Source organism: Stegostoma tigrinum, chromosome 9 (assembly GCF_030684315.1).
Source record: "Stegostoma tigrinum isolate sSteTig4 chromosome 9, sSteTig4.hap1, whole genome shotgun sequence".
NCBI lineage: Eukaryota > Metazoa > Chordata > Chondrichthyes > Orectolobiformes > Stegostomatidae > Stegostoma > Stegostoma tigrinum.
Genome location: NC_081362.1, coordinates 98,698,487 through 98,721,852, shown reverse-complemented (window position 1 = coordinate 98,721,852; position 23,366 = coordinate 98,698,487). Strand labels below are relative to the sequence as shown.

At 44.4% G+C, this 23,366-nt stretch overlaps 1 protein-coding gene across 2 annotated transcripts in view; it reads right to left on the bottom strand.

Annotated features, from left to right (window-relative positions):
* The window catches only part of efhc1 (EF-hand domain (C-terminal) containing 1), a 45,539-nt gene extending 23,407 nt beyond the window's left edge, over nucleotides 1-22,132 (bottom strand). The window contains exons 1-7 of one of the 2 annotated variants that reach the window (XM_059648798.1): nucleotides 20,403-22,132; nucleotides 19,874-20,095; nucleotides 19,429-19,716; nucleotides 8,048-8,200; nucleotides 6,717-6,909; nucleotides 4,471-4,694; nucleotides 412-552 (exon numbers count right to left, since the gene is read on the bottom strand). In XM_059648798.1, coding sequence (XP_059504781.1) covers nucleotides 412-552; nucleotides 4,471-4,694; nucleotides 6,717-6,909; nucleotides 8,048-8,200; nucleotides 19,429-19,716; nucleotides 19,874-20,095; nucleotides 20,403-20,465 — 1,284 coding nt within the window. In that variant the 5' untranslated portion in view covers nucleotides 20,466-22,132. The remainder of the gene's footprint in view (nucleotides 1-411; nucleotides 553-4,470; nucleotides 4,695-6,716; nucleotides 6,910-8,047; nucleotides 8,201-19,428; nucleotides 19,717-19,873; nucleotides 20,096-20,402) is intronic. The other variant, XM_059648799.1, reaches the window with a different exon arrangement.
* Nucleotides 22,133-23,366: the final 1,234 nt, after the last annotated feature.

The window sequence follows — 23,366 nt, the reverse complement described above, 5'->3', positions numbered from 1 at the left end:
ACCCTAATTTTGTTTAAGAAGTATTTAGATGTATCTTTATGATGCCAAGGCACACAAGGCTATGGGCCAAGTGCTGAACAATGGGATTAGAATTGTTAGCTATGTAGATTGACCAATGCAGACTTGATGGGCCAAAGTGCTTTTTTCTGTGCTGTAGATTGCAAAGTCTCCAAAAAATGGGATGTTTGGAGAAATACAATTGTACCCTTGGTCTAGTGGCTGGCTTGATGTAGTCATGTGACTTCCACCTCTGCTGTTATTGCCTTTGTGTGTAATCTGTGGGAGCCATTAAACATACATCACTTGAAGCAAGATAATAAAATGTGAGGCTGGATGAACACAGCAGGCCAAGCAGCATCTCAGGAGCACAAAAGCTGACGTTTCAGGCCTAGACCCTTCATCACTTCTTACCATCTTAGCCTCATATCGCAGGATGATCTTGTCCATTTCCAGCATTTTGAGGACATCCTTTTTTGGTGGTTTGGGAATGAGTGACAAACAGTTCCCTAGCGAATCCTCCACTGAACCAAATCCGTTGTACGGAGGAACCCACTAGAGCCAAAGAGAACCGAGTATTACAACACAGCTACCAACAAGAACAGGGTATTTAGCACAGCAGCTAATGAGAACAAGAGAAAGGAAGAGGCTCACGATTGGATGAAATCTGACTCTGAGGCTGATCAGACTCTAAACAAGATGGTGGTGATATCAGTGAATATAAAACGTCATGATAATTGCAATGATTACAGTAGACTAGATTAAGTGTAATGCAGGTAAATCATTATTTCACTGGGAAGTGTCTAGAACCCTGGATTGAGAAGAGAGAGGAAGTAAATGGGCAGGTGTTGTATCTTCTACAATTGCAGGGGGAGATGCTCTGGGGGTTTGGAGAGGTGTTGGGGGTGGACGAGGGGTGGACCAGGATGTCCTGGAGGAAATTATCCATGCGGAAAGCTGACAAGGGAGGGGAAGGGAATATCTGCCTGGTGATAGCATCCTGTTGGAGGTGGCAGAAATGTGGCATATGATCTTTTGGATGATTGTGAGTGGTACCTGAGGACCACAGGACCCTAACAGTGTTGTGGGTATGAAGAGAAGGGGTGAGGGCACAAGTGTGAGAAATGGATCAGACACGGCTCGGGGCTCTGTCCACCACAGTGATGGGAATCCTTGGTTGAGGAAAACGTGGACATTTCAGGTGCCCCTTTGTGGATGCTGGCATCATCGGAACAGATGTGATGGGGTTGGAGAAACAGGGAGAATGGAATAGAGTCTTTACACGAAGCAGTATGTGAGGATGTATGGTCAAGGTAACTGTAGGAGTCTATGGGTTCATAATGGATATTGGTTGCCAGGCTATCCTCAAAAATGGAAACAGAAATGTCGAGGAAGAGAAGAGAGGAGTCAGAGATGGACCAGGTGAAGGTAAGAGCAGAGTGGAAATTGGAAGTGAAATTAATCATTTTTTCCAATTCTGGACAGGACAGGGAAGAAGCACTGATGATGCCATCAATATGTTGGAAAAAGATTTGTGGGGAAGGAACTGTGTAGGCCTGGAACAAGGAACATTCCACAAAGAGGTAAACATAATTAGGGCCCGTATAAGTAATTATGGCCACACTTTTGATCTGAAGAAAGGGACAGGTATTAAAGGAGAAGTTGTTCAGAGTGAAGATGAGCTTAGCCAGGTGGAGGAGACTGGTGGTGGGGATGGGTACGGTTCAGTTCAGGCCTTTTCTCCATGAAGAAGCAGAAAGCCCTGAGACCATCCTGATGTGTAAAGGGATTGCACACCTGTGGCAAAGTGACGGTGGCTGGTGTCTACAAACTGGAAATTCTGAAACTGATTTAAAATACCCGAAGAATCACGGATGTAAGTGGGAACGGACTGGCCGAGAGCAGAAACAATCAGGTCGAAGCAGAAGTAATAAGCTGCATTGGGTCGATTTTCAGATCATCAGCATTTGCCATTCTTTGATAATTTAAGCATCAGTTGGGGAAGATTTAGGTGACAGTGATCATTATATGATCAAGTTTTTTGTTGATTATGAGAAAGGTCAAGGTGCAAGTCCAGATTGAAGTCATTAATTGGGGGGGGGGGCGGTGGTTGGGGAGGCCAATCTTAATGATTTGAGAATGGATCTGGCCCAGAAAATTGCCATGAAAGACTGACACCAAGTGAACAAGAGGCTGCCTCTGAAGAAGAGACTGTGTGCCATATAGTCAAGGTACATTTTAGGGCTGCCTGGATAATGCAGAAAAAAAAGTTGCATATAACAGTTCTGAAGAAGGGCCACTGGACCTGAAACTTTAACTCTGATCTTTTTCACAGAGGCCGCCAGACCTGCTGAGCTTTTCCAGCAACTTCTGTTTGTGTTCCTGATTTACAGCATCCACAGTTCTTTCGTTTTTTTCTTATTCATTCACAGGTTGAGGGCAACGCTGACCAGGCAGCATTTATTGCCCATCCCTAATTGCCTAGAGGGCAGTTAAGAGTCAACCACATTGTTGTGGGTCTGGAGTCACAAGTGGGCCAGACCAGGTAAGGATGGCAGTTTCCTTTCCTAAAAGACATTAGTGAACCGTATGGGCTTTTCCCGACAATGAACAATGGATTCATGGTTATCAATAGATTCTTAATTCCAGATATTATATTGAATTCAAATTCCACCATCTGCTGTGGTAGGATTCGAACCAGTGTCCCCAGAATGCTACTGGGGTCTCTGGATTAACAGTCCAGTGATAATACCACTACGCATTTGCCTCATCTGTAACATTTTATTGTAATATAACGGATACTGGTTATAATTAATGGTGAGGAGACACAAGAAAGGCAGGTAGATACATTATCTGCATCGGCCGTGATGTGCCTGAGGATATTGAGGGTAGGAAGGATGGAAAGGAAGAGCAGACACATAATAACATCAGAATGAGGAGCAGGAGAGCAGGCCATTCAGCCTACTCCACCATTTAATACAATCTTGGCTGATCTCATCTCAACCTCAACTCCACTTTCCTGCTTACTCCCCACAGCCCTTCAAACTGTTACCAATTAAAAATCTGCCTATCTCCTCCTTAAGTTTACTCAATGTCTCACAATCCACCACACTCTGGGGCAGTGAATTCCACAGATTTGTGATCTATTAAGTGAAATAATTTCTCCTCATCTCTGTTTTAAATCTACCTTATCCTAAATCTATGATCTCTCATTCTAGATTGCCCCACATGAGGAAACATCCTCTCTATGTCTACTTTAGAACATAGAACATAGAACAGTACAGCGCAGAACAGGCCTTTCGGCCCTCGATGTTGCGCCGACCTGTGAACTAATCTAAGCCCCTCCCCCTACACTATCCCATCATTATCCATTAGCATCCTATATATCTCAATCAGATTTTCTCCCATTCTTACAAACTCCAGAGAATATAGGTCTAAACTACTCACTCTCTCTTTAAGATACCATCCCTCATCTCTGAAATCAATCCAGTGAACTTCCTCTGAACTGCCTCTAATACGACTACATCTCTCCTCAAGTAAGGGGACCAAAACTGCACAACACTCCAGGTGTAGACTCATTAATGCCTTGTACAGTTGCAGCAACATTTCCCTCTTTTTACACTCTATTATTTTAGCAATAAATGCAAAAATTCCACTTGCCTTCCTTATTACCTGCTATACCTACAAACTTTCTGTGATTCACCAAATTCTCTGCACCAAAATGCTCTGAAGTTTCTCTCCATTTAGATAACAGGTTGCTATTTTATTTCTCTGATCAAAACGGATCATACTTATCCATGTTAAACTCCATCTGCCAATATTCTGAGGAAGGGTCATTGGACCTGAAATGTTAACTCTGATTTCTCTCCACAAAGGCTGCCAGACTTGCCGAGCTTTTCCAGCAATGTTTTTGTTCCATCTGTCAAACTTTGGCTGATTCAGCTGTTCTTCCATAAATTTCTTATTTCTTCATTCCAACTTAATTTCCAATTTTAGTGTCATTTGAAAATTTGACTCTAGTGCCTTTATATCCATTCTTTGAAATCATGAATATCAATTGTGAATAGTTGGGGCTCGAGGACCAAACCCTATGGCACCTCACTGGCTATTACTTGCCAAGTACTTAACTTTATCCTGGCTCTCTGGTCAAAATCTTCCAATGATGTGAGATACCGCCAGACAAATGCCAGACAATGACCATCTCCAGTAAGAGACAATCAAAACATTGCCACTTAACATTCAATGGCGTTATTATCGCTGAATTTCCAACTGTCAACGTCCTGAGGGTTACTGTTGATTAGAAACTGAACTGGACTGACCATTTAAATACCATGGTATAAACTCACTTCCTGACTCCCCAACCCTGTCCACCAATGACCGAGTACAAACAAGGAATTCTGCATGAGCCTATTAATTCCAGATTCCTGGGAATACATGAATCCAATAAAAGAGGCCATATCACATGATTCAAACCTTTTTCTCTGGTGGTGCAGGTTTCTTGATGACATCAACAGGATGAAGTTCCACCCCCCTAATGTTCTGATAAAAGTAATTCTTGGTGAACTCATCACAGTCATAGATGAAGAATTCACGTCCGAGAAGAGTGACAGGTTGACCAACAATGAAATCCCGAGGACCATACCATTCCTTCACCTCCTGGTCAGCCACCTCCATTGAGATTGTGGGAAAATTTGCTGCTGAGGCAGTGACAGAAAAGCAGCATGTGAGACGCAAGTGGTGATCATCAATGAGACTCAATCCATAATCCCCAATGAGAGCCAGTGCCTAGGGGGCCTTGTACCCCAGTGGGAGTCAGTGAGAGTCAGTGTGTGTGGGAGCGTATCCCAGTGACAGTCCGAGTGTGTGTGTGTGTGTGACTATACCCCAGTGAGAGTCAGTGTGTGTGGGACAGTGCCCCAGCGAGGGTCAGTGGGTGTGTGGGACTGTATCCCAGTGAGGGTCAGTGTGTGTGGGACTGTACCCCAGTGAGAGTCAGTGTGTGTGGGAGCGTATCCCAGTGACAGTCCGAGTGTGTGTGTGTGTGACTATACCCCAGTGAGAGTCAGTGGGTGTGTGGGACTGTATCCCAGTGAGGGTCAGTGTGTGTGGGAGCGTATCCCAGTGACAGTCCGAGTGTGTGTGTGTGTGACTATACCCCAGTGAGAGTCAGTGGGTGTGTGGGACTGTATCCCAGTGAGGGTCAGTGTGTGTGGGACTGTACCCCAGTGAGAACCAGTGTATGTGGGACTGTACCCCACTGAGGGTCAGTGGGTGTGTGGGACTGTATCCCAGTGAGGGTCAGTGTGTGTGGGACTGTACCCCAGTGAGGGTCAGTGTTTGTGGGACTGTACCCCACTGAGGGTCAGTGTGCGTGGGACTATACCCCAGTGAGAATCAGTGTGTGTGGGATGATACCCCGGTGAGAGTCAGTGTGTGTGGGAGCGTATCCCAGTGACAGTCCGAGTGTGTGTGTGTGTGTGTGTGTGTGTGTGTGTGTGTGTGTGTGTGTGTGTGTGTGTGTGACTATACCCCAGTGAGAGTCAGTGTGTGTGGGACAGTACCCCAGTGAAAGTCAGTGTGTGTGTGGGACTATACCCCCGTGAGGGTCAGTGTTTGTGGGACTATACCCCCGTGAGGGTCAGTGTTTGTGGGACTGTACCCCACTGAGGGTCAGTGTGCGTGGGACTGTACCCCATTGAGAGTCAGTGTGTGTGGGACTATACCCCAGTGAGAATCAGTGTGTGTGGGACGATACCCCGGTGAGAGTCAGTGTGTGTGGGACTATACCCCGGTGAGAGTCAGTGTGTGTGTGGGACTGTACCCCAGTGACAGTCAGTGTGTGTGTGGGACTGTACCCCAGCGAGTTTTGAGAAGATTTGTAGCTCAGGTTGAGATTCTGGATGTGAGTTTGCTCGCTGATCTGGAAGGTTAGTTTTCAGACGTTTCGTCACCATTCTAGGTAACATCATCAGTGAGCCTCCGACGAAGCGCTGGTGTTATGTCCCGCTTTCTATTTATCTGGTTAGGTTTCCTTGGGTTGGTAATGTCATTTCCTGTTCTTTTTCTCAGGGGATGGTAGATTGGCTCCAAGTCAGTGTGTTTGTTGATGGAATTCCGGTTGGAATGCCATGCTTCTAGGAATTCTCGTGCATGTCTCTGTTTGGCTTGTCCTAGGATAGATGTGTCTGACAACAAATAAAACGAATGTCATCTACAAAATACCTTGCAAGAACTGTGACAAACACTACATTGGACAAACTGGCAGGGAACTAGCCACCAGGATACATGAACATCAACTAGCCACAAAACGACATGACCCACTATCACTCGTATCCTTGCATACAGATAAGGAAGGACACCACTTTGATTGGGACAGCACGTCCATCCTAGGACAAGCCAAACAGAGACATGCACGAGAATTCCTAGAAGCATGGCATTCCAACCGGAACTCCATCAACAAACACATTGACTTGGAGCCAATCTACCATCCCCTGAGAAAAAGAACAGGAAATGACATCACCAACCCAAGGAAACCTAACCAGATAAATAGAAAGTGGGACATAACACCAGCGCTTCGTCGGAGGCTCACTGTTGATGTTACCTAGAATGGTGACGAAACGTCTGAAAACTAACCTTCCAGCTCAGCGAGCAAACTCACATCCAGAACTGTACCCCAGTGACAGTCAGAGTGATTTTCACTCTGGAAATCAGACTCTCACCTGCCTCATCTTTCAATGTTTTGGGGTAACGCCTCCGACCCACCATCATTGGAAAAGGATCTCGTCCGTCATTCCTTTCATAAACATCACGGATTTCCACAGTCCCATCAGCCAGGTAATAATGGATAATGTACCGTCTGCACTCACCAAACATATTGTCTGTGTCATTCCAGTATGCATAAAATCTCAAAACCTGCCAAAGGTAACAAGATTCAGGCAAAGAATAATGACGATGAGAGAGACCACATATTTTGCGCCCATCCCATCTAGTCCCGCTATACCATCCATCCTGTTCCAGTCTCCATCCCCTTGGCTTCTTTCCCTGAGAATAACACCTCCAGACCTTCTCTCTGTCGTGAAGCATCTCCCCTCTGGATCCCCTCTCCATTCTACAAACCTCCCCTCCAAGTTGCTTCCCCTAGACTACACATCCCTCAGGATCTACTCCGGACTGCATCCTCCAGACCCCCTATCCCTCTGGACATCCATCCCTCTGGTCCCTCTCCCCTGGGGACCACTTTCCCATTTTACTCTGTTTCCCTCCAGGATCACATCTATCTAGATCCTGGTCCTACCTTTACTTCTGTCCTGACATCATTCCTCCCAAGACTACCTCTCCCTCATCTCCAACCCTAGAATTCCACCTCCTATCCCTTGGCTGACCCATTATCAGCTCCTCTGGGTATCATTGAATCATAGAATCCCTACAGGGTGGAAACAGGCCCTTCAGCCCAACAAGTCCACACCGAGCCTCAGAACATCCCACCCATACCCAATCCCCCTATAACCCACCCACCCTACACATCCCCTGAACACTACGGGCAATTTAGCATGGCCAATCCACCTAGCCTGCACATCTTTGGACTGGGAGGAAACTGGAGCACCCGGAGGAAACCCACTGGACAGTAGTGTCCTCTCTGATGAAGGGTCTAGGCCCGAAACGTCAGCTTTTGTGCTCCTGAGATGCTGCTTGGCCTGCTGTGTTCATCCAGCCTCACATTTTATTATCTTGGACAGTAGTGTATCTCTGGACAGTAGTGCCACAATCTGGTGAAAAACACAATTCTGAAACTAAATGCGATGATGTGTTGGGGGCATGGCTGACTACAATTTCCCCTCAGACAAAGCCATTGAACTACTTATTAGCTATGTATTGTTTGTGACAATCACTCGTTTTGACAATCAGTCAGACTCGCTGTTTTCCTAACCAAGGCTCTGCATTCAATTGGTAATTAGTTTCCAATCCAGTGACTTGTGATTTGTTGTCAGGCCATTAGGTCCTAACTTTGTAGTTGAAGATCACAGTTAAAGTTAAAGAGCAGGACACAAACCTTGCGGTCATAGGTTAGGAACTGTTTGAGTTTATCAAAGTCTGAGGGAGTGACATGCTCCCGAGCAGGGTTTCTTTTGCGACTCTCGATGTAGGGATCTGGTGGGATCATCTCTGGACAATTTGGGATAATGCCATGGCTCACCATGAAATCCTGGGAAATAGGAGACAACAAGAGGTAAGTAGCAGGACTGAGAGGAGAAACAAAGCAGGCCAGAAACCAATCATATTTTCAAATAAAATAAACCACACACATAAAAGTAAATAAAAGTGATACTGCCACACTCTCATTAAAGAAAAACAGCTGGTGAGTTTTTCAGGCATGTGTATATAAACAAAAGGAAGAAGTGATGTGTGTTTGAAAAGCATTAAGGTAGACAAGTCCCCAGGATCTGATAAAATCTATACCAGGATGCTAAAAGAATACGTGAGGAAATTGCTGAGGCCTTGTATAAAATCATTGTATCCTCTTCAGTCACAGGAGAAGTCCCAGAGGACTGGACAATAGTCAATGTTGTTCCTGCGTTTAGGAAAGCCAACAGGGATAATCCAGGAAATTACAGGCCAGTGAGCCTTACATCAATGGTAGAGAAATTATTGGAGAGGATTCTTAGGGATAGGATTTACTTGTATTTATGGACTTATTAGCAATAGGCAGCATGATTGTGTGCTGAGAAGGTCGTGTCTCACAAACCCGATTGAGTTTTTTCAAGAATTAACAAAGGTGATCAGGTGAGGGCAGGGCAGAAGATGTTGTCTATGTTGTCTTTTGACGAGGTCCTTCAATGACAGGCTGATACAGAAGGTGAAATTACATGATATCCATGGTGAACTGCTGAGATGGATGTAGAACTGGCTTAGTCATAGAAGACCGAGAATAGTAGTGGGTAGGTGTTTTGCAGACTGGAGGTCTGTGACAGTGATGATCCACAGGGATCAGTACTGGGACCCCTGTTATTTGTAATATATATAAATGATTTGGAGGAGAATCTAGGTGGCCTGATTAGTAAGTTCATGGATGATACAAGAATTGGAGGAACTGTAAAAAGTGCAGAGAATTGCAGAAGATACAGCAGCCTACAGATAGGCTGGAGACTTGGGCAGAGAAATGGAGGATGGCGTTTAATCCAGACAAGTGCAAGATGGTGCATTTGGGAGATCTGATGAAAAAGGGCAGTATATGGTACCAAAAAAAAGTTGGTGTAAAAGCCCAGCAGGTCTGGCAGCATCTGTGAAGAATAAAAGAATTAACGTTTCAGGTCTGGTGACCCTTCCTCAGTTCTTTCGGTTTTTATTGGATAGTATACAGTAAATAGCAGAACTGCTAGTTGAATCAATGTGCACAGAAACATTTTAGAAATAAAGGTCCACACTTGCCTGAAAGTGAATGAGATGGTTATGGCACAGAGTATAAAAATTGACAAGTCATTTTGTAGCTGTACAGAACTTTAATTCGACCATATTTGGAATATTGTGTACAGTTCTGATCACCACAATATCAGAAGGATGTCGAATCTTTGGACAGGATCTAGAAACGTTTTACTAGGTTTGGAGAGTATTAGCTATGAGGAGAGATTGGACAAACTCATTTTGTTTCCATTTGAATGTTAAAGGATGGGGGGCAACTTGATAGAAGTGTATAAAATTATGACAGGCTTGAATAGAATGGATAGTTGGAGTCTTTTTCCCAGGGTAGAAATGTCAATCACTAGGGGGCCTGGGTTTAAGGTAAAAGGGGAAAGTTTAAAGGAGATTTGAGAAGCAAGTTTGTTTTACACAGAGGGTAGGAAGTGCCTGGAATGTGCTGCCAGAGGAAGGTGGTGGAGGCAGATACAATAACAACATTTAAGAGGTATCTTGACAGATACATGAATAGGTACGGAATAGAGGGACAGGTTAAAGACAATAAGTTTTTAGTTTAGAAAAGTATCATCTATCAGCACAGTTTTGGTGGACCAGTGGGCCTACTTCTGTGCTGTACTGTTCTTTGAGTTTAAACTGAGTATCACCACACCTCAGGCAAGGCCCAGGGTTGAAAAGGCAGCACCTTTGAAGTAATCTTGGCCAGTGCAGGAAATACACCATGCTGTTTGCATTGCTCTGCATTACATACCAGCCATCCAGCCAGCTGAACTGAGTAGCCTCCATAAGAAAACAAAAACAGAAATTGCTGGAAAAGCTCAACAGGTCTGGCAGCATCTGTGAAGAGAAAACAGCGTTAATATTTTGGGTCCGTGACCCTTTCTCAGCGTTCATCTGACCCAAAACATTAACTCTGATTTTCTCTTCATAGATGCTGACGGACCTGTTGAGCTTTTCCAGCAACTTTTGTTTTAGTTTCTGATTTACAGCATCCACTGTTCTTTCGGTTTTTATCGCATATGAATACATTTGTCCTCAGTCACTGCTATCAAGTCCCCAGCTCTGGGCCCAGGCTGCAGCTGCACTATTAGCAACATTCACGAAGACTTCTTGGCTTCACTTCGCTACTGGATCCAGCTAAACTCTTTGACTTAGTACCTCATTTCAGGAAGTGATAGATGCAAGTAAGGTTTGAATATTTAAAAGACATGGACAAATCCATGCTGTATGACTCTAACACTCTATGACGCCCTAGCTGCATTCACCAAGGGATCGCTGGATAGCATTCAGGCACAGGAACCTTAGCTGTTATCCCCCTTCTTTCTGTCTCTCTCTAACGTAAGGATCACTGGTTAGTGATCAGCAAGCAACAGCTGATTTGCCCTCGAGTTTCTTGAAACAATTTATAGAATTGGGATAGTTAGGGAAGAGGCCATAATGGACTTTGTCTTAGGGAATGAGACTGGCCAGGATATCAAAGTTTCAATGGGAGAACAGTGATCATAATTCCATATTTTAAGATATGAATATGGATAAGACTAGTCCTTGGGTGAAATTTCTAGACTGGGGAAAGGCTAATTATGACACTATAACACAGGAACTGAAGAAATTAGATTTGGGGGCTGTTTGAGAATAAATCCACATCTGACATTTAGGAATCTTTTAAAGGCCAATTGATCAGAGTTCAAGACTGGCACATTCCTGTGAGGTCGAAAGATAAGAATGGCAAGATTCAGGAACTCTAAATGATAAGAGGTGTTGAAAGTTTCATCAGAAAGGAAAAGGAAGCATATATCAGATTTAGGAAACTGAAATCAGACAAGCCCTGTGACAAATATAAAGGAAATAGGAAAGAACTTAAACAAAGAATTGGAAGGCTAAAAGGGGCTATGAAATGTTCTTGGATAGTAGGAAGACAGAGAATCCATGGCATTTTATTCATATGATAGGCACAAGGAGATACTGTAACCAGGGGAAGCATAGCTCCATTAAAAGACAAAGGAGGGGATTTATTCATGGAGTGAGAGGAAGTGGGTGAGGTCTTTAATGAGGACTTCATATCAGTATTCACCAGGACATGGATGATGGTAAGATTATGAAGGGGCATGTTAATATTCTGAGGCATGTCAATATTGAGAAGGGAGGAGGTGTTTGGAGGTCTTGAAAACCATTACCATAGTTAAAATCCAGGCCTGATGGGATCTATCCCTGAATACTGAGGGAGGTAAGGGAGGAGATTGCTGGGGCCTTGACAGAGATCTTTTTGTCCTCTCTAGCCATAGCTGAGATCCAATAGCCAAAGATGTTCCTTCGTTTAAAAATGGCAATAGGGAAAATCCAGGAAATTATATCCAACTGTGCCTTGCATCAGTGGTAGGGAAATTATTACAATAGTTTTTTAGAGTCAGGATTTACTCTCATTTGGAAAAGAAGAGACTTATTAAGGATAAACAGCATGGCTTTATGCGGGAGAGATCTTGCATTTCAAATTTGATCAAATTTTTTGAGGAAGTGACAAAGATGATCAATGGGGTAGGGCAATGAATGTTGTCTACACGGACTTTACTAAAGCTTTTGATAAGGACACTCATTGTAGGCTGGTCCACAAGATTAAGTCACACTGGTGAGTTGGTAAATTGGCTTAGTCATCAAAGACAGAAGGTAGTTGTGGAGGGGTGCTTTTGAGACCAGAGGTCTATGACCAGTGGTGTTCCACAAGGAGCAGTGCTGAGACCTCTATTGTTTGTAATATTTATAAATAAACTGGATGATAATACCAGTGGTTTGATTGGTAAGATTGGAAATGATACAAAAATTGGTGGAGTTGTGGATAGTGAGAAAGGTTGACAAAGCATACAGCAGTATAAAAATAGAGGAAAGTTGGATAGAGAAATGGCAGATGGAGTAAAATCCAGACAAGTGTGAAGTGATCATTTTGGGATGTCAAAAGCAAGAGGAAAGTGTATAGCAAACGGCAGGACACTCTGGAGCATTGATGTACCAAGGGATCTTTCTCCCTGAAAGTGCCAACACAAGTGGATAAAGTGATAAAGAAGATGGACAGCAATGCTTGCCTTCATCGGTTAGGGTATTCAGTATAAAAGTTGGTAAGTCATGTTGCAGCTGTATAAAATTTTAGTTAGACCATATTTGGAGTATTGTGTGCAATTCTGGTCACTATACAAAGAAAAGATATGGGGGCTTTGGAGAAGATGCAACAGATGTTGACTAGGACGTTGTCTGGATTGGTGTGTATTAACTATAAGAAGAGTTTGGAAAAACTTGGATTGGTTTTGCTCGAGTGTTAGAAGCTGAAGGGGTGACCCAATAGAAGTATTTAAATTATCAGTAGAATTAGTAGGGTGGATAGTGGGTGGTCTCCTTCCCAAGGTGGAAACATCAATTACTAAGAGCATAATTTTAAGGTGATGGGGGAAAAAGTTTCAAGGAGATGTGTGAGGCAACATTTTTATGCAGAGGGTGGTAGGTGCCTGGAACACGCTGCCAGGGGAACTGGTAGAAACAGACACATGAACAGACAGGGAATAAAAGGATACGGACCATGGCATCATGGTCGGCACAGACATGGTGTTGTAGATATGGTAGCTAGGCTTGCTGCTGACACAAAAATAGACAGGAAAATAAGTTGTTCAGAGCACGTAAGGAGCCTCCAAAGGGATATAGATAGATTAGGGGAGTGGCAAAGATCCAACAAAAAGAGTGCAAGATGGGAAACTGTGAAATTGTCCAGTTTGATAGAAAGAATAGAAAAACAGTATATTTAAATGGTGGGAGGTTGCAGGGCTGTAAGATGCAGTGGGATCTGGGTGTTGCAGCACAAGAATCACAGAAAATTAGTACACAAGTACAACAACAGTCAGGAAAGGTCAGAGAATATTATGGTTTATTGCAAGAGAAATTGAACACAAGAGTAAGAAGGCAATTCTTCAGTTAAAAAAACCGAAAGAACTGCGGATGCTGGAAATCAGAAACAAAAACAATATTGCTGGAACAGCTGAGCAGGTCTGGCAACTTCTATTGGCCAACAGAATTAAGGAAAATTCCAAGACTTTTTATGCACATATAAAGAGCAAGACAGTAACTAGGCAGAGGGTTGGTCCACTCAAGGACAGGGAAGGGAATTTATGTGTGAGGCCAGAGGAGATGGGCATGGTATTAAATGAGTATTTAAATAAAGTCACGTCTGACTAGCTTAGTTGTGTTTTTTGAGGAAGTGACGAAGATGATCGATGAGCTTAGGGCAGTGGATAATGTGTACATGGACTTCAATAAGGCCTTTGACAAGGTCCCTCAAGGCAGGCTGATACAGGATGTAAAGTCGCACAGGGTCAGTGCTGAGCTTGCAAGATAGATTAAAAAAAACTGGCTCAGTCACAGAATACAGAGGTAGCTGTAGAAGGGTGTGTTTCTGAATGGATGTCTGTGACTAGTGGCATTCCTCAGGGATCAGTGTTGGGACCTTTGCTGTTTTGTATAAATGATTTGGAGGAGAATGTAACTGGTCTGATTAGTAAGTTTGTGGATGACACAAAGATTGGTTGAATTGTGGATAGTAATGAGAACTATCAATGGATACAGCTGGATATAGATCTGTTGGTGACATGGACAGAAAGATGGCAGATTGAGTTTAATCTGGAAAAATACGAGGTAATGCATTTTGGAAGGTCTAATCCAAATGGAAAATATACAGTTAATGGCAGAACACTTAACAGTACTGATAGGCAGAGAGATCTGGGTGTACAGGTGCACAGGTCACTGAAAATGGCAACACAGGTGGACAAGGTAATCAACAATGTTTATAGCATGTTTGCCTTCATTGGCTGAGGCACTGAGTTTAAAAATTGGCAGGTAATGTTGCAGCTTTATAGAACCTTAGTTAGGCCGCATTTGTAATATTGTGTTCAATTCTGGTCACCACACTACCAGAAGGATCTGGTGGCTTTGGAGAGGGTACAGGAAAGATTGACCAGGATGTTGCCTGGTATGGAGGGCATTAGCTATGAGGAGGGGTTGGAGAAATTTGGGCTGTTCTCACTGGAATGACAGAGGTTGAGGGGGGGACCTGGTTGAGGTCTACAAGATTATGAAGAGACAGAGTGGACAGTCAGAAGTTTTTTCCCAGGGTGGAAGAGTCAGTTACCAGGGGCTGTGGGTTTAAGGTGCGAGGGACAAGATTTAAAGGTGATGTATGAGGCACGATTTTTACACAGAGAGTTTGGGTGCCTGGAACTCGCTGCCGGGAGAGTTAATGGAAGCTGGTACGATAGTGACTTTTAAAGGGTGTCTTGACAAACATATGAATAGGATGGGAATAGAGGGATAGGGTCCATGGAAGGGCGGGGGTTTTAGTTGTGACGGGCAGCATGTTGGTGCAGGCTTGAAGGGCCAAAGGGCCTGTTCCTGTGCTGTAATTTTCTTTGTTCGTCATCTGTGGAGAGAACATAGAACATTACAGCACAGTACAGGCCCTTCGGCCCTCGATGTTGTGTCGACCTGTCATACCAATCTCAAGCCCATCTAACCTACACTATTCCATGTACGTTCATATGCTTATCCAATGACGACTTAAATGTACCTAAAGTTGGCGAATCCACTACCGTTGCAGGCAAAGCGTTCCATTCCCTTATTACTCTCTGAGTAAAGAAACTACCTCTAACATCTGTCCTATATCTTTCACCCCTCAATATAAAGCTATGCCCCCTCATGCTCGCCGTCACCATCCTAGGAAAAAGGCTCTCCCTATCCACCCGATCTAACCCTCTGATTATTTTATATGTCTCAATTAAGTCACCTCTCAACCTTCTTCTCTCTAACGAAAACAGCCTCAAGTCCCTCAGCCTTTCATCGTAAGACCTTCCCTCCATACCAGGCAACATCCTGGTAAATCTCCTCTGCACCCTTTCCAAAGCTTCCACATCCTTCTTATAATGCGGTGACCAGAACTGTACACAATACTCCAAGTGCGGCCGCACCAGAGTTTTGTACAGCTGCAGCATAACCTCTTGGTTCCGGAACTCGATCCCTCTATTAATAAAAGCTAAAACACTGTATGCCTTCTTAACAGCCCTGTCAACCTGGGTGGCAACTTTCAAGGATCTGTGTACGTGGACACCGAGATCTCTCTGCTCATCTACACTATTAAGAATCTTACCATTAGCCCTGTACTTTGCCTACCAAAGTGCATCACCTCACACTTGTCTGCATTAAACTCCATTTGCCACCTCTCAGCCCAGCTATGCAGCTTATCTATGTCTCTCTGCAACCTACAGCATCCTTCGTCACTATCCACAACTCCACCGACCTTAGTGTCGTCTGCAAATTTACTAACCCATCCTTCTACGCCCACATCCAGGTCATTTATAAAAATGACAAACAGCAGTGGACCCAACACCGACCCTTGCAGTACACCACTAGTAACTGGTCTCCAGGATGAATATTTCCCATCAACTACCACCCTCTGTCTTCTTTCAGCAAGCCAATTTCCGATCCAAACTGCTATATCTCCCACAATTCCATTCCTCCGCATTTTGTACAATAGCCTACTGTGGGGAACCTTATCGAATGCCTTGCTGAAATCCACATCAACCGGTTAACTCTCATCTACCTGTATGGTCACCTTCTCAAAGAACTCAATAAGGTTTGTGAGGCACGACCTTCTCTTCACAAAACCGTGCTGACTATCCCTAATCAAATTATTCTTTTCTAGATGATTATAAATCCTATCCCTTACAACTTTTTCCAACACTTTACCAACAACTGAGGTAAGGCTCACTGGTCTATAATTACCAGGGTTGTCTCTACTCCCCTTCTTGAACAGGAGAACCACATTTGCTATCCTCCAATCGTCTGGCACTATTCCTGTAGACAATGACGAGTTAAAGATCAATGCCAAAGGCTCGGCAATCTCCTCCCTGGCTTCCCAGAGGATCCGAGGATAAATCCCATCCGGTCCAGGGGACTTATCTATCTTCACCCTCTGTAGGATTTCTAATACCTCTTCCTTGTGAACCTCAATCCCACCTAGTCTAGTAGCCTGTATTTCAGTATTGTCCTCGACAACATTGTTGTTTTCTAGAGTGAATACTGTCGAAAAATATTCATTTAGTGCTTCCCCTATCTCCTCTGACTCCACACACAACTTACCACTACTATCCTTGATTGGCCCTAATCTTACTTTCGTCATTCTTTTATTCTTTACATATCTATAGAAAGCCTTAGGGTTTACCCTGAAACTATGCACCAACAACTTCTCATGTCTCCTCCTGGCTCTTCTGAGCTCTCTCTATATCTCATCCTAACATAAGCCTTCTTCTTCCTCTTGACCAGAGATTCCACCTCCTTCGTAAACCACGGCTCCTGTGCTCTACAGCTTCCTTACTGCCTGACAGGTGCATACTTATCGAGGACACACAGGAGCTTTTCCTTGAATAAGCTCCACATTTCTAATGTGCCCATCCCCTGCAGTTTGCTTCCCCATCCTATGCTCCCTAAATCTTGCCTAATCTCATCGTAATTGCCTTTCCACCAGCTATTACTCTTGCCCAGTGGTATACACTTATCCCTTTCCATCACTAAAGTAAACATAACAGAATTGTGATCGCTATCACCAAAGTGCTCACCTACTTCCAAATCTAACACCTGGCCGGGCTCATTACCCAGTACCAAATCTAATGTGGCTTTGCCTCTTGTTGGCCTATCTACATACTGTGTCAGGAAGCCCTCCTGCACACACTGGACAAAAACTGACCCATCTATAGTACTCGAACTATAGTGTTCCCAGTCAATATTTGGAAAGTTGAAGTCCCCCATGACTACTACCCTGTCTCTCTCACTCCTATCGAGAATCATCTTTGCTATCCTTTCCTCTACATCTCTGGAACTATTCGGAGGCCTATAGAAAATTCCCAACAGGGTGACCTCTCCTTTCCTGTTCAAACCTCAGCCTATACTACCTCAGTTGATGGGTCCCCAAACATCCTTTCTGCAACTGTAATACTGTCCTTGACTAACAATGCCACATCTCCGCCCCTTTTACCATCTTCACTGTTCTTCCTGAAACATCTAAATCCCGGAACCTGCAACAACCATTCCTGTCCCTGCTCTATCCATGTCTCCGAAATGGCCACAACATCGAAGTCCCAGGTACTAACCCATGCTGCAAGTTCACCCACCTTATTTCGGACGCTCCTGGCATTGAAGTAGACGCACTTCAATCCAACTTCTTGCTTGCCGGTGCCATCTTGCGTCCCTGAAACTTTATTTCGGACCACCCTACTCTCAACCTTTTCTATAGTCAAACTACAATTTTGGTTCCCATCCCCCTGCTAAATTAGTTTAAACCCACACGAATAGCCTTAGCAAATTTCCCCCCCAGGATATCGGTACCCCTCTGGTTCAGGTGAAGACGATCTTGCTTGTCGAGGTCCCACCTCCCCCAGAAAGAGCCCCAATTATCCAAGAATCCAAAACCCTCCCTCCTGCACCATCCCTGTAGCCATGTGTTCAACTCCTCCTCTCTCCCTATTCCTCGCCTCACTAGCACGTGGCACGGGCAACAAACCAGAGACAACAAATCTGTTCGTCCTAGCTCTCAGCTTCCATCCTAGCTCCCTGAATTTCTGCCTTAAATCCCCATCTCTCTTCCTACCTATGTCATTGGTGGCAATGTGGACCACGACTTGGGGCTGCTCCCCCTCCCTCTTAAGGATCCCAAAAACACGATCAGAGACATCACGCACCCTGGCACCTGGGAGGCAACACACCAACCATGAATCTCTCTGGTCCCCACAGAACCTCCTATCTGTCCCCCTAACTATGGAGTCCCCAGTGACTACTGCTCTGCTCCTCTTCCCCCTTCCTTAATCAGAATTAACATTTTGGGTCAGCTAACCTTGCCTCAGAATTGATGGTAAATATGAAAATGTCCGTATATTTTCAGAAGATAGGGTAGGGGAGGGGGTAAGGAGTACAATGGACAAGAGAAAAGATTAGAACTGAAATCCTGTCCAAGAGATGACCAGAACTTCTTCAAGCTGGGTATACCTGCAAGTGATATCGCAGTGAGTTAAATCCTAAATAAAAACTGAAAGAACTGTGGGTGCTGTAAATCAGAAACAAAATCGGAAGTTGCCAGAAAAGCTCAGCAGCAGTGTATTGGTGACACTGCATCAGGATACTATGCACAGTACAGGTCCCTTTTCTATGGAAGGATCTTAATGAGTTGGGAACAGCTCAAAGGAGGCTTCCTAGTCTAATATCTGGAATGACTGGATCCCCTTCATAGGAAAGGTTGGACAGTCTAGGCCTGTATCCTCTGGAGTTTGAACACTCAGAGGTAACTGAATGAGAGCACATAAAGAGACTTGACCAGGTGAATGTAGAAAAGATGGCTCCCTTTGTAGGAGAATTTAGAACTGGGGGGGTCATGATTTTAAAAATAAAGGAGAAATCATTTGAAACAGAGATGAAGAAACATCTTTTGCCTCAGAGGATTGTGAATGTTTGGAATTCCCTTCCTCAAGACCCAGCGGATGTAGTCTTTTCATTGTACTCCTATATGTGAATAAACATGTAGAGATTGGAACTAGGTGGGCCTCATCGACTGTGAGATCCTTAATTGGGCCAATCAGAGAGCCCCAACTGACAGATATAAACAGGGGAATTAGAGACTCTCCTGACTTCAGGGAACAACTCTGAGCTGGCTCGTCACAGCCAGTGTATTGTGCACATGTAAATAAAAGGTGACTTGGTGACAGCATAGCAGTCTCTGCATAGTTATTTCAATAAAATCTGATTCGAATCTTAATTCTAAAGGGTTAAATAGATTATTGATTACCAAGGAACATCAGGATATATAGGAATGTAGAGCTGAGATTAAAATCAGATTAGCCACCAACTTATTGAATTGTATATCAGGCTCAAAGGGCCGAGTGGCCGACTCTTGATCCTTATATTTGCATATTTATAAGATGATATAATGTTTGTGAAAGGCCAACTTACACATGTAAATTTGTCACAGCTAGTGAGGCGGTATCGCTTTCCATATGCCACCACCTCCATGGCGACATTGAGGTCCTTCCAATGCCAGCAATCTCCTTGGTCATTCTTGGGGAGTCGCTGTCTGTTGATCAGTTTGCCCTGAGTTAGTCCAGAGTTATCCACTTCTGGCTCATGAATGGAAATACTGTCATCCTCCAGGTAATAGTACAGGATGATCGGTCGAACCCGATAATATTCATATGGGGATTCGTGAACTGTTTCCTTGAAATATCCGTCAAATTTCAACACCTGGTTAAAAATTGAGAGAACACTTTCACTGAAAGAATACAATGTGGGTGATGGGAGGCAGGACATGTGATTGAGGGAGAAGGCATGGTCCGTGAGAGGGGGGGCAATAGAAAATATGTTCAGCGGGCGAATGTTGAACAAATTACAAAAACATTACCTTCTTATCAAAAGCCACGTGCCCAGGAACGAAATCTGCTGGTGGGGCCTGTTTGGCCTGGCCATAGGTTAATGTTGGTTTTTTATTAGCCAATTCATCCACATCAGACAGAGACAGCTGATTGACATGGATTGGTTCCCCACCAATCCCAACCTTGGGCACAACAGGGACAGCAATGCCGTTCTTGTAGAAGAAAGTCTGTGATCGATGGAAGTTAGACTTCTAAAGACAATTAGAATGATAGAATTATCAAAACAGGAACAAGTAATTCATTCCTTTTTAAAGATAATCCCTAACTCGCCATCTTCTCCATGCCTCATTTGCATTCTTTCCTCAAAAACCCAATGAGATATAGGAGCAGGATTAATCCATTCGGCCCATTCCTTCATCGATGCTCTTCACCCTCACCGTCTGCTTCTCTCTCCCTCCAATAACCCCGTCTCTTTCTCTCTCTCCCTGATACTCTATCTCTCCATTACCCATCTCCCTCCTCCAATGACCCCCCCCCCCCCCCCGATGTCCCTCTCACCGTGGGGTCCCGGAAAGTATTGCCTGGGAGGAGTGGGAGCCCCCGCACAGGATAGCAGGACATTGCCTCTGCCCTGGCTGGCAATTCTCCCTCTCCTTCAACACAATCTATCTCTGTCTCACACTCTATCTCTCTGTCTCTCTTCTTTTTTCTCTCTCGCACACACACACACACACCCCTTTCTCTCCTACTTTCTCTCACTCACTCTGTCACATACACACTCTGTATCTCTCTTGTGCACACACCCTGTCTCTCTCTCTCTCTCTCACACACACACTCTCTCTCCTGTCTGTGGGTCTCTCTGTCTCTCTCTCTCACACACACACACACACACACACACACAGTCTCCCTGTCTCTGCGTCTCTCTCTCTCACACTCTCACTCTGTGTGTCTCTCTCTCTCACACACACACTCTGTCCCTCTGTCTGTGTCTCTCTGTCTCTCTCACACACACTCACACACACTGTCTCTCTCTCTCTCTGTGTCCCTCTATCCCTCTCTCATGCACACAAAACTGTCTTTCTGTATGTGTGTGTCTGCGTATGTGTGTGTCTCTCTCTCACACACACACTCCGTCTCTCTCTCTCTCACACACACACACACACACACACACACACACACACACACTCCGTCCCTCTCTCTGTATCTCTCTCTCGCACACACAGACAACACACACTGTGTCTCTCCCTCTCTCGCACACACACTCTGTCTCCCTCTCTCTGTGTCTCTCTGCCTCTTGCACACACTCTGTGTGTCTCTCTCTATCTGTCTCTCTCTCACACACACACACACACACACACTCTGTCTCTCTCTCTCTCTCACACACACACTCTATCTCTCTCTCACACACACACACTCTGTCTCTCTCTCACACACATACTCTGTCTCTCTCTCTGTGTCTCTCTCTCTCTCTGTGTCTCTGTCTCTCGCACACTCTCTGTGTGTGTCTCTCTCTCTCTCATACACACTCTGTCTCTCTCTCTCTCTGTCTCTCTCACACACACACTCTGTCTCTCTCCCACACACAGTGTCTCTCTCTCTCTGCCTCTGTCACCCACACACACTCTGTGTGTCTCTCTCTCACCCACACACACTGTCTCTCTCTGTGTCTCTCTCTCTCTCTCACCCACACACACTCTGTCTCTCTCTGTGTCTCTCTCTCACCCACACACACTGTCTCTTTCTGTGTCTGTCACCCACACACACTCTGTCTCTCTCTCTCACCCACACACACTCTGTCTCTGTCTGTGTTTCTCTGTCACCCACACACACTCTGTGTGTCTCTCTCTCACCCACACACACTCTGTCTCTCTCTCTCTCACCCACACACACTCTGGCTCTCTCTGTCACCCACACACACTCTGTCTCTCTGTGTCTCTCTGTCACCCACACACACTCTGTCTCTCTCTCTCTCACCCACACACACTCTGTCTCTCTGTGTCTCTCTGTCACCCACACACACTCTGTCTCTCTGTGTCTCTCTCTCACCCACTCACACTGTCTCTCTGTCTCTCACCCACACACACTCTCTCTCTCTGTCTCTCACCCACACACACTCTGTCTCTCTCTCTGTCTCTCACCCACACACACTCTGTCTCTCTCTCTCTCACCCACACACACTCGGTCTCTCTCTGTCACCCACACACACTCTGTCTCTCTCTCTCTCACCCACACACACACACTCTGTCTCTCTCGGTGATAACCGGTTTTTTCTTCTCGGTTTAGCTCCGAATCTGTTTCTATGGAAACAGTAAACAAGCCAGGCTCACTCGGCAACACGTCAATCCGAGGGCGGATTGGCTGAGAATCGGAGTCGCTTTTCTCCTTGTTTTTAACCACATTCCCATCTCCCAAATATTCCCAATCCTCAATCATTTCCTATTCCCAACAAACCCCATCTCCCAAATGTGCCCAATCCTCACTCATTCCCAATTCCCAACAATCCCCATTTCCCAAATATTCCCAATCCTCAATCATTCCCAATTCCCATCTCCCAAATAATCGAAATTCTCAATCATTTCCAATTCCCAACAATCCTCATTTCCTAAATATTCCCAATCCTCAATCATTTCCAATTTTCATTTCCCAAATATTCCTCATCCTCAATCATTCCCAATTCCAAACAATTCCCAGTTCCCAAATAGTGCCAATTCCAATTTCCCAATAGCAACTCCCAACTTCTATTTCCAATTCCAATCAGTCCTAGTCCCCAAGTATTCCATTTCCCAAATGTACCAAGTATTGATAATTCCCAAATGTTTCCAATTTCCAATCTCCAATCATTCTCAATTCCCATACACTCCTGTTCCCTAAATATCCCAAATTCCCCCAAAGTTCCTAATTCCTAAATATTCCCATTTATCAATGTATCCAATTCCCATTAATCAAAGTATTCTTGACCCCAAAATATTCCCAATCCCCAAATGTTCCCAATTATTCCTGATACCCAAATATTCTTGATCCCAATAATTCCTGATTCCCTTTTCTAAAATATTCCCAATTCCTAATTATTCCTGATCACTAAGAATTCCCAAATACCTAAGACTGTATTTTTGATCCAGAAAAGTGCTCAGTCAGCCTCAGATTATGTTGGAAGGGTATGGTATTAATTTTGAGCATCAGATGGCATTAGCCATTTATTTCTGCTCCTAAGCAGAAACAACAAGGGAACTGTTCACCACTAACACAATGTTGCTGATGAGCCAAAATGTTGTTCTGCATTCCATGCAATTGAGTAATTGGGCATATGAGATCCAGTGCTGTTGTGATTGGCAGATATGTAGGCTGTTAAATCCAAACAAGTGAAGGATTATATCAAACAGCTTGTCCCCTTGTCCGTCTGCAACAGGTAAACTGCTGACTGTACTCCACCAGACTGTGCATGCAAAACTCAGAACATATTTTCCAACATTAAATGGGATTCCACAAATGGATAACAATTGCTAAGAGACATAGATAAGCTGC